The 12,283-nt window shown below is 40.2% G+C and overlaps 1 protein-coding gene across 3 annotated transcripts in view; it reads left to right on the forward strand.

The window, feature by feature from the left end:
* Positions 1-12,283, forward strand: part of LOC139563596 (nesprin-1-like) — a 160,868-nt gene that overhangs the window by 37,767 nt on the left and 110,818 nt on the right. Inside the window, exons 5-12 of one of the 3 annotated variants that reach the window (XM_071382389.1) lie at positions 3,187-3,207; positions 4,213-4,305; positions 4,423-4,607; positions 7,342-7,538; positions 8,334-8,443; positions 9,548-9,580; positions 9,752-9,859; positions 11,153-11,290. In XM_071382389.1, the coding sequence (XP_071238490.1) occupies positions 3,187-3,207; positions 4,213-4,305; positions 4,423-4,607; positions 7,342-7,538; positions 8,334-8,443; positions 9,548-9,580; positions 9,752-9,859; positions 11,153-11,290 (885 nt within the window). The remainder of the gene's footprint in view (positions 1-3,186; positions 3,208-4,212; positions 4,306-4,422; positions 4,608-7,341; positions 7,539-8,333; positions 8,444-9,547; positions 9,581-9,751; positions 9,860-11,152; positions 11,291-12,283) is intronic. The other 2 variants (XM_071382386.1, XM_071382387.1) reach the window with 2 other exon arrangements.

Genomic DNA, 12,283 nt, shown 5'->3' on the forward strand with positions numbered 1-12,283 from the left:
AATGTTATCAGATCTTCAACCTAAACCTAATGTTAGATGAAGGGAACCAGAGTTTATATTGATTAGGATCGTCTTAGTGGGGTCCCATATATAGCGAAAAATACATTACAGACAAAAGACTTTACAATTGACATACATTTAAAAACATGAAAATGTAGTGTGTGTGTGCATCTATTAGTTACATATACATGTCAGTACATACACACAACAAGTAGGTCACATTTTACAAATAACTACAACAAAAAATACTTATTTTATGTATTTAATTAACAAGGTATACAACACCTAATTCTCCTGTGTGAAAAAGCTTTTGCCCCGTTACACTCAATAACTGGTTGTGACACATTTAGCTGTAATGACTGCAACCAAATGTTTCCTGTAGTTGTTGATCAGTCTCTCACATCGCTGTGGAGGAATTCTGGCCCACTCTTCCATGTAGAACAGCTTTAACTCAGTGGGATTTGTGGGTTTTCAAGCATGAACTGCTCCTTTCAAATCTTGCCACAACATCTCAATTGGGATTAGGTCTGGACTTTGACTAGGCCATTGCAAATCCTCAAATGTGTTACTTTTAAGCCATTTTCATGTAGACTTGATTGTGTGTTTTGGATCATTGTCTTGGTGCATGACACAGATGCGCTTCAGCTCACAGACGGAAGGCCTCCTGTAGAATTCTCTGATTCAGAGCAGAATTCATGGTTTCTTCTTTTAACCTTTCTAGCGCAGGCGTTCCGCTAGCGACCCACCTCGACAACATCTGGTGAAATTCAAACTACATAAATATAAATATTTAACATTCATGAAAATACATGTGTAATACATCAAAATAAAGCTTAACTTCTTGTTAATCCAGCCGCTGTGTCAGATTTCAAAACGACTTTACGGTGAAAGCACACCATGTGATTATCTGAGGACAGCGCCCCGCATACAAAACCATGAAAAACATTTTTCAACCAGGCAGGTGCAACACAAAAGTCAGAAATAGCGATATAATAAATGCCTTACCTTTGAAGATCTTCTTCTGTTGGCACTCCAATAGGTCCCAGTTACATCACAAATGGTCCTTTTGTTCGATAAAATCCTTCTTTATATCCATAAAAACTCAGTTTAGCTGTTGCGCATCAGTCAATAATCCACCGGTTTCCCTAGTTCAAAATGCATACAAAATGAATCCCAAACGTTACCAATGAATTTATTCAGCCAAGTCAAACAATGTTTATAATCAAATATTAGGTACCCTAATACGTAAATAAATGATCAAATTTAAGACGGAGAATAGTATGTTCATTACCGGAGATACATAACAAAGAACGCGCTTTCCTCCACGCTCCACGCTACAGCGAAAATGGGAGCCACTTAGAAAAACTAAAATTTTTCCAAAACCCAGCCTGAAACTCTTTATAAAGACTGTTGACATCTAGTTGAAGCCCTAGGAACTGCAATCTGGGAGGTTTTCGCCTTATAATAAAAGTGACAGCCATTGAAAACAGTGGTAAGCTGAATTTTTTTTGGGGGGGATGGTTTGTCCTCAGGGTTTCGCCTGCCATATCAGTTCTGTTATATTCACAGACATTATCTTAACAGTTTTAGAAACTTTAGAGTGTTTTCTATCCAAATCTACAAATCTGCAAATCTACAAATCTGCATATCCTAGCTTCTGGGCCTGAGCAACAGGCAGTTTACTTTGGGCACACCTTTCATCCGGACATCAAAATACTTCCACCTAGCCCATTGAGGTTTTAAAGCAAGTCATCCAGGTCCTGAGGCTGGAAAACATCCCCGAACCATCACACTACCACCACCATACTTGACCGTTGGTATGAGGTTCTTACTGTGGAATGCAGTGTTTGGTTTTCACCAGGCATAATGGGACCCATCTCGTCCAAAAAGTTATACTTCTGACTCATCTGTCCATAGAACATTCTTCCAAGAGTCTTGTTGACGGCATTGCCCCTATGCAGCTTGTTTCTGGTCACAGGTTTAGGAATGGTTAAAAAATCACAACACGTACTTGAAATGAACCTTACAAATAGCAGTGTTGGTTGATTTGGAAAGCCATAGTCAGACAAATAATAATATAATAATACTCGTAGGAAAGGTTTTCATCTTTAGCTCACAATCTGTGGATAATATTATACGATTAAAAAGGTGCAAAAATGTTGTAAAACATCACAGCACAATTTAAAACTATATGGCACATGGAAACCAAACGAGGGTGGTCTATGGTGATAGGTGGGATGGGCTGAGAGTGCCTGAGGGGTGGGATTAAAGAGCTTATGATTGGTAATGTATTATTGTTACGTGACTGCTTTATATAGAAGTACCATGTATGTAAATGTGTATGCAAAATGTGTATGCAAAATGTGTATGCATTTTGTATATGTAAAATGTATTTGTAAAATGCATATGTAGCAGAAAAGCTGTAAGAAAACAAAACATATATTTGTGCTCCGAAGAGGGGGGTTAATTAAAAAAATTGAAAAAGAAAAGAAATCTTGATGATCATTGTCACGCCCTGACCTTAGAGATCCTTTTTATTCTCTATGTTTGGTTAGGTCAGGGTGTGACTCGGGTGGGAAAGCCTATGTTTTCTATTTCTTTGTTTTTGGCCGTGTGTGGTTCCCAATCAGAGGTAGCTATCGTTGTCTCTGATTGGGGATCACATATAAGTTGTCATTTTCCTTTTTTTGGGGGGGGGGTGGGATCTTGTTTTCTGTTTAGTGTCTGTGCCTGACAGAACTGTTTACTTTCGTTTTCACGTTTGTTATTTTTGTTTGAGTGTTTTTGAATAAAGTATCATGAACACTTTCCACGCTGCGCTTTGGTCCACTCTTCCTTCTACCAACGAGAGCCGTTACAATCATCCAGGTGCTTCCTGGTGCTTTTTTCAAACTTGAGTCACCTTTTTGGATGAGATGGGTCCCATTTATATCTGGCGGGGGAAAAAACTCAGGTTCCCTTTATCTAATATTAGGTTTTGGTTGAAGATCTGATGACAATCAGTATCAAAAATATGCAAAAATAGAGAAAATCAGAAAGGGGGCGTCTACTTTTTCACGGCACTGTAGATAAATTAAGGTATCTATGCAAGGCCCTATGGATGGAACATCCTGTCTCAGTTTGTATTTCTCTGAGGCATATCTCTTATTGTGACCCTCTCTCACCATGCCTGACCTCTGACCTCAGTCTGTGTACCGAGGATCCCCGGTCAGTGGCTGCCTGTAAAACACACATATACTGTATGCATTCCTCTTGTTTGATGCACGGTGTGTATTCCTAGATATTCTTTGGTTGAGCCGTTCTTTTCCTCATAGTGCATCTTGATTACTGTAGTGCCACCAACCAGGTGCTTTAAGACTTTCATGCATTTTGTATGTATTTTGACTCAAACTTTGGAGTCAAATTTTTCCTTCCTTCTTCTTCTTCCAACCTCTGTGAAATAGTAGTAAAAAAAAGGAGGAAAAAAAAGGGGAAACTAGTTCAATGCCGATCCAAAGTTTGTTGTGATGATTTTCACTACATTGGCTTCATTGTTACTGTCCTGTTAAATTGAGCATGCAGCCAGAACGTGTCAGTGTTTTTAAGCTTTGTTTCCATTGAACATGGCATACAAATAAAGGCATTTTAACTTATTATATGAAGAGTGCCTTGGTCCTCCTTCCTTTTTGATGAGAACGGTACATCTTTCATTTTCCTCAGTTGAGCTTAGCTGTTTCTGCCTCACATGCTTCCGCTCTATAAATGCCTAATATCAGAATGTTATTTGGGTTGTTAATTGGATTCGTTCTGACATTCTTGATTTCTTGTTTTTAGTTTTTTATTATGTAATATTTGTGTACTAGTTTGGCATTTTACTGCACTTTTAGGTATTTGGTATTTGGTATTTTATTAGGGTCCCATTAGCTGTTGCAAAAGCAGCAGGAGCTAGTAACACAAGCATTTCGCTCCACCCGCTATAACATCTGCTAAACTGTGTACTTGACCAATCAACTTTGATTTGATTTATTAGAGCTGATGTTGATGTCTGTGAAAGAAAATCATAAATTCTCCATTATTATGGCAGTGGCCCCACTCAATCACTAAATGCCTTTATTTGTTAAAGATTCATTCAGAATGCACCCATGTATATATATATATATCTGCATTTCCCAGAAAGTTCATTTTATGACATGTTTTGAATTGCAGTTCAATTTGGGTTTTCTTTCCGAACAGATCAAGCTAGTCAACATCCATGCCACTGACATAGCAGACGGTCGACCATCCATTGTCCTGGGGTTGATTTGGACTGTCATCCTCTACTTCCAGGTAATGTGTTGTTGTATCTGCAGGAGAACACTATTGGGGTCCAGGTAGAACCCTTTTGTTGGATGTTGCCATGGTCACTCGCAGCAATGTTTGCTCTAATTCCTGACCCTCTGTCAGATCGAGGAGTTGACCAGTAACCTGCTAGCCCTGGAGGCCCTGTCCAGCAGTACCTCCTCAGTGGACAGCATGGCCAGTAACTCAGAGACAGGCAGTCCCGCCTTGAAGAGGGAGGTGGTACCCAAGAAGTTCCAGGGCAACGCCAAGAAGGCCCTCCTCAGATGGGTACAGAGCACCGCTGCCAAGTATGTACATTATGCCACTGTAACTATTACCCCAGTATGTACATTATGCCACTGTAACTATTACCCCAGTATGTACATTATGCCACTGTAACTATTACCCCAGTATGTACATTATGCCACTGTAACTATTACCCCAGTATGTACATTATGCCACTGTAACTATTACCCCAGTATGTACATTATGCCACTGTAACTATTACCCCAGTATGTACATTATGCCACTGTAACTATTACCCTAGTATGTACATTATGCCACTGTAACTATTACCCCAGTATGTACATTATGCCACTGTAACTATTACCCCAGTATGTACATTATGCCACTGTAACTATTACCCCAGTATGTACATTATGCCACTGTAACTATTACCCCAGTATGTACATTATGCCACTGTAACTATTACCCCAGTATGTACATTATGCCACTGTAACTATTACCCCAGTATGTACATTATGCCACTGTAACTATTACCCCAGTATGTACATTATGCCACTGTAACTATTACCCCAGTATGTACATTATGCCACTGTAACTATTACCCCAGTATGTACATTATGCCACTGTAACTATTACCCCAGTATGTACATTATGCCACTGTAACTATTACCCCAGTATGTACATTATGCCACTGTAACTATTACCCCAGTATGTACATTATGCCACTGTAACTATTACCCCAGTATGTACATTATGCCACTGTAACTATTACCCCAGTATGTACATTATGCCACTGTAACTATTACCCTAGTATGTACATTATGCCACTGTAACTATTACCCCAGTATGTACATTATGCCACTGTAACTATTACCCCAGTATGTACATTATGCCACTGTAACTATTACCCCAGTATGTACATTATGCCACTGTAACTATTACCCCAGTATGTACATTATGCCACTGTAACTATTACCCCAGTATGTACATTATGCCACTGTAACTATTACCCTAGTATGTACATTATGCCACTGTAACTATTACCCCAGTATGTACATTATGCCACTGTAACTATTACCCCAGTATGTACATTATGCCACTGTAACTATTACCCTAGTATGTACATTATGCCACTGTAACTATTACCCCAGTATGTACATTATGCCACTGTAACTATTACCCCAGTATGTACATTATGCCACTGTAACTATTACCCCAGTATGTACATTATGCCACTGTAACTATTACCCCAGTATGTACATTATGCCACTGTAACTATTACCCCAGTATGTACATTATGCCACTGTAACTATTACCCCAGTATGTACATTATGCCACTGTAACTATTACCCCAGTATGTACATTATGCCACTGTAACTATTACCCCAGTATGTACATTATGCCACTGTAACTATTACCCCAGTATGTACATTATGCCACTGTAACTATTACCCCAGTATGTACATTATGCCACTGTAACTATTACCCCAGTATGTACATTATGCCACTGTAACTATTACCCCAGTATGTACATTATGCCACTGTAACTATTACCCCAGTATGTACATTATGCCACTGTAACTATTACCCCAGTATGTACATTATGCCACTGTAACTATTACCCCAGTATGTACATTATGCCACTGTAACTATTACCCCAGTATGTACATTATGCCACTGTAACTATTACCCCAGTATGTACATTATGCCACTGTAACTATTACCCCAGTATGTACATTATGCCACTGTAACTATTACCCCAGTATGTACATTATGCCACTGTAACTATTACCCCAGTATGTACATTATGCCACTGTAACTATTACCCCAGTATGTACATTATGCCACTGTAACTATTACCCCAGTATGTACATTATGCCACTGTAACTATTACCCTAGTATGTACATTATGCCACTGTAACTATTACCCCAGTATGTACATTATGCCACTGTAACTATTACCCCAGTATGTACATTATGCCACTGTAACTATTACCCCAGTATGTACATTATGCCACTGTAACTATTACCCCAGTATGTACATTATGCCACTGTAACTATTACCCCAGTATGTACATTATGCCACTGTAACTATTACCCTAGTATGTACATTATGCCACTGTAACTATTACCCCAGTATGTACATTATGCCACTGTAACTATTACCCCAGTATGTACATTATGCCACTGTAACTATTACCCCAGTATGTACATTATGCCACTGTAACTATTACCCCAGTATGTACATTATGCCACTGTAACTATTACCCCAGTATGTACATTATGCCACTGTAACTGTTACCCCAGTATGTACATTATGCCACTGTAACTATTACCCCAGTATGTACATTATGCCACTGTAACTATTACCCCAGTATGTACATTATGCCACTGTAACTATTACCGCAGTATGTACATTATGCCACTGTAACTAAGTGGGCAAAACTGGTTAAAATGATGTCAATACAACCCAACATAATTTTGTCAACCAGCTTAGCCTGCTGGGGTGGTCGATTTATTTGCCTGTGTGTGTGTGTGTGTGTGTGTGTGTGTGTGTGTGTGTGTGTGTGTGTGTGTGTGTGTGTGTGTGTGTGTGTGTGTGTGTGTGTGTGTGTGTGTGTGTGTGTGTGTGTGTGTGTGTGTGTGTGTGTGTGTGTGTGCACACTCTTGACTGACCACCACCATTGTCAGCCAAGAGTAAGGGAAGCCAAACTGTCTGTATTTTGTTTAGAATTATAATTTCAACAGTGCTCGGCCACTACCCCACTGTAAACGTGCTATTCTGCTTGTCCCAAGTGGTCAGGGCATCGAGGTAAAGGACTTTGGTGCCAGTTGGCGTAGCGGTGTGGCGTTCCACTCTGTGGTCCATGCCATCCGCCCAGATCTGGTGGACATGGAGGTGGTGAGGAGGAGGAGCAACCGGGAGAACCTGGAGGAAGCCTTCTCATTGGCCGAGAACGAGCTGGGCATACCACGCCTGCTGGACCCAGAAGGTTCCTACCTCTACAACCCATCTATTTATAATGAAAAATAAATTGCTTTGTCAAAATAAGCTCACACTCCCTCACTCCTCCCCATTGCTCTGGCTGGTAGGGCAGCAACAATGCATCTCCACTTCTCTTCTATCTTGAACTGTGTAATTCCAACAGAACTGTATGAAATATAAGTTTTGATGAAGATTACGCAATGTTTTAAACATTTTTTTATGGGTATTTCATTTCATTAATGTGTTGTTGATACGTCTGGAGATAAGGATGCAGACAGCAGCTCTGCAGCAATAAACCTTTCCATCATGGCCCTTCGTAATTATCAGGTCGGAGATGGAGATGAGAGCAAACATTTATAACTAGATATCAGAGTGTCAGAGTAAATGCTAAATGTATCCTCCTTCAGGGCACACATGTCAAGTCAAATCAAATGCATCATTTGGGAATTACAACAAGTGACATAACTATTCTGAAGGAGCATACAGACATGGTTGGGGCGGCAGGGTAGCCTAGTGGTTAGAGTGTTGGACTAGTAACCGAAAGGTTGCAAGTTCAAATCCCTAAGCTGACAAGGTAAAAATCTGTTGTTCTGCCCCTGAACAAGGCAGTTAACCCACTGTTCCTAGGCTGTCATTGTAAATAAGAGTTTGTTCTTAACTGACTTGCCTAGTCAAATAAATAAATGGTACTTCATTGGTAGTTGACTGTAGTTTTCTGGCTGGATGGATAGCCCTGATGTCAGTGTTGAGTTGCTATTGCTACTAGTGACACCAGCCTCTCTCTCTCTGTCTTCCTCTGCAGATGTGGATGTAGATAAACCAGATGAGAAGTCCATTATGACATATGTTGCTCAGTTCCTCAAGCACTATCCCAACCCCCACCACTCTGAGACAGATGGACAGGAAGAAGAGGTACCTAACTATATTCACTGAAGTCCTGAGTCTAAGACTGTATTGGCAAACTCAGTGTTGTGTTTATGCTTTATGTACTTGAATCTTTGTTTGTATTCTTGTTTTTCTACTGTATTTTTGTATCTGCTACTGTATTCTTGTATCTTCTACTGTATTCTTGTATCTGCTAGTGTATTTGTGTTTTCAGTATGATTGTTGTACTTTACTTAGCTACGGTATATTCAACATCACATGGCTAACTAATAACGGCACCCTTAGTGTTGCAATGCTTTATGGACTTTTATCAAATCAATTCAAATCACATTTTATTTGTCACATGCACCAAACAACCTTAACGTAAAATGCTTACTCACAAGCCCTTAACCAACAATGCAGTTCAATAAATAGAGTTACTAAATAAACTAAAGTAAAAAAAAAATAACAATAACAATAACACAATAAAATAACAATAACGAGGCTATATACAGGGGGTACCGGTACCATGTCAATGTGTGGGGGTACAGGTTAGTCGAGGTAATTTGTACATGTAGGTGCAAAAGCTGTTATTGTATTTGTGTTTTCAGCTCTTCTTATTTAAAAAAAATCATTGCATGAACTCATCAATCATCTTACTTTCCTCATTGTGTGTTATGTAATACACTCTCTCTCTCTCTCTCTCTCTGTCACTTCATCTCTTTGTCATGCCACTTACTCCATCTCTCTATCTCTCCATCTCTCTGTTATCACTCTATCACTCCATCTCTCCATCACTTCATCTCTCCATCTCTTTGTCATGCCACTCACTCCATCTCTCTATCTCTCCATCTCTCTGTCATCTCTCCATCACTCCATCTCTCCATCTCTCTGTCATGCCACTCACTCCATCACTCCATCTCTCTGTCTATGTTATCTTTCCTGTGGCATTTGAAGCTGCTTCTTCGCTACATTTAAACTTTTGCACCCTCTATCCCAAACCTACAGGTAAGTCCATCCATGCCATGGTGCTGTGTAGTGTAGTGTCTGTCTACAGTGTACTGTTTTATCTCTGCTTTTGCTCTCTCTCTCTGCCACTAATGCCTTTCTGTGTTGTTTGCATCTCTTCATGTGGCTTGCTTTCCCGGATAGTATGTTCCTCAAGATATAGAGCAAATGCTCCAGGTATGTTTGACAGAGACTCCTGTGACTTTCTCTTTGAATCTTACTTGCTGTAGTACTGGAATTTAATTTGGAAGGAGTAGTTTCACATTATATTGTTTATTGGGAACTCTGTTGGGGTTGAGAGAGGATGCGTGATGATGCATTGTATAACCTGAATATGACGTGTTACAGAGAGAAGAACGGAAGGTTCTGAGGGAGCTGAAGGTGTGGCTGGAACAGTTGGAGAGAGACGTGCTTCAGGTGCAGGGGGCAGAGGGCAACATCACCGACAAGTACCAGGTGATCTAGTAACCAATAACCACATCTCAAACTACATGTAGCTGGCTAATATTATGATAGATTAAGTACCAGGTCACCCGGGGGTGAAGAGGGATGTGACAGCGCTCCATAAAACTCCACAAGACTCTTTCTCAATAATCTTTCCACAATTTCTTGTATCCTCATGTCCTCGCTGAGGTGGAGAGAAGGCACTAGAAATCAAGGAAAGACTATTAAGAATAGCCCATATCTGACAGCCCTATGTTCATGTGTTATATACTACCTCATTTATTTGTTTTGAAGGTTCTTGGGTCGTAACCAACGTTTCCTCTAAGTTGCGGGAGGGCGCGCAGTAGCCCCATGACAGCTCCCCGGGGACTGCCGCGTAGAACAAATATCAGCCCACAGAGAGAAGCATGAGATTGAACTTCACTCAACTTTCTAGAGTTTTCCCCCGTTAGTTAACACTATCAACAATTCCCTTTACTGTGGCAATGTTGACCCAATCAACGCAATATTAGCCACTTTCAATATAACATTCCGAAACAAAACGAACTATGCAAGAGAATTTGTTGTAGACAAAATGCATCGGTGTAGGATTCTATTGCATAGTGAGTTATTAGCCCAGTTATAGATAATGTGTAGTCAGCAATAGAGCACAAAACATTTGCACATTTCTAGACATCTTTGAAGAGCGAGTCAGGTAAACAGCTTCTTTTTGTCATAAAGGGGCAGTGTTGTATTTTGAAAGAGGCTTGAATAAGCGAAAGTAGCCAATAGGCAAAAAGTCAGCATCATTTGTCTGATTCTCTATAATAATGGTATTTTATTTTGTAAAGTGTTTTCTTGCATCAAACAACACAACATTTTCAGCCACCTCCTTGTCTGGAGGACAAGTAGATCAACAGGTTAATGTCAAGCCCTGCATGTTTTTTTCAAGTCTCATGGAATGTAGGCCTACATGAAACACCAAACATTGACTGCTACTATTGGCTGAATGGTACAACAGCTACAGTATTTTACTGTTACAATGTTATGGGATGCATGTTCTCCATTGTTTTTGATGGTAGGCCACTCTAGTAGACCTACATTATGATCAAATAGCCACAGTAGCATACTTGGCAGCTGTTAAAACTGTAACTTAAAGCGGTTACAGCCTCAGTGTTCACAGTAAACGCACGCTGGAAGGTGTACAGAATTTTCACAACGTTCAAGTTTGCGCTCAGCAGACCTGAAATTTGCTCAGTGCCAAAATGTTTTTGAGGGAACATTGGTTGTAGCACCTCTAATACTCGTGTTTCTACTTTGCTTCAGGGCTTCAAGAGTTTCCGTGTGCAGTATGAGATAAAGAAGAAGCAGACAGAGCCACTGCTGCAGCCGGTACACAAAGATGGGAAGTTGTCTGTAGACCAGGCCCTGGTCAAGCAGGCGTGGGAACACGTCTCTAGCACGGTGAGTCAGTGTATTACTGTCTGTGGACCCCTGCACAACTAGCCTGATCCATACTGCATGTCCTTTAGCCAACTCTTATGTACATCGATATTCCACCAGACTTCTTCACAACCATCCCAAACAGGGTGCAGTAACACTGTCTGACACCCTCACATAATCTATGGGCCAGACTCACGGACACAGATTAATCCTACTGTAGTTCTGGATTAATCCTACTGTAGTTCTGGATTAATCCTACTGTAGTTCTGGATTAATCCAACTGCAGTTCTGGAATAATCCTATGCTAATTCTGGATTAATCCTACTGTAGTTCTTGATTAATCCTACCGTAGTTCGGGGTTAAACCTAATGTAGTTCTGGATTAAAAAGCATACTCTATGGAGAATCTCCATTGAACTAGTTTTTTAGTCGAGGACTAGGCTTTATCTCTGTCTGGGAAACAGGCCCGAAGAGAGCATTATAAATAGACAATAACCTGTCAATAGGAAATTGTTATTTTTGTTCTGTAGACTTGTAATTTGCTGTATGTTTATTAGTTAGACTAATATTTGCCCTTGCAAGGAAGAATGGGTCCCCAGAATTGTAGCTTTCATAAAAAAGGCGCAAGCCTTTGAATGAGTGCTCATTAAGAGGGGAGGAGAGTTTTGAAGAGAGCCGAACAGAGTGGGTTTTGTTCAGTTGATAGACTATTCTCTAGTAGTTTGTTTGAGAGCAGAATACCACTGTGATCTGGAGTGGATGATTTTTGCTCACCCTCTGCTTTTCGAACAGTGTGGTTCATGCTAATGCCTTGGTTGTACTGGCTGTTCTGGCTGTAATGGATGTCTATTTCAGGTCTTGGACTCTGGTTGACATGATTTGTCATGAATCTTGTCCGAGAGGCAAAACTGAGTGATTTCCGCTAGAAAGGCCTGCTGCAAAATTCAAATAGTCTATTTTGTAAAAATGTATGAAGACAAAAATGTGCTTTTTGGTCTTAATTTAAAGTTAGGGT

This window comes from Salvelinus alpinus, chromosome 34 (genome assembly GCF_045679555.1).
Source record: "Salvelinus alpinus chromosome 34, SLU_Salpinus.1, whole genome shotgun sequence".
Classification (NCBI taxonomy): domain Eukaryota; kingdom Metazoa; phylum Chordata; class Actinopteri; order Salmoniformes; family Salmonidae; genus Salvelinus; species Salvelinus alpinus.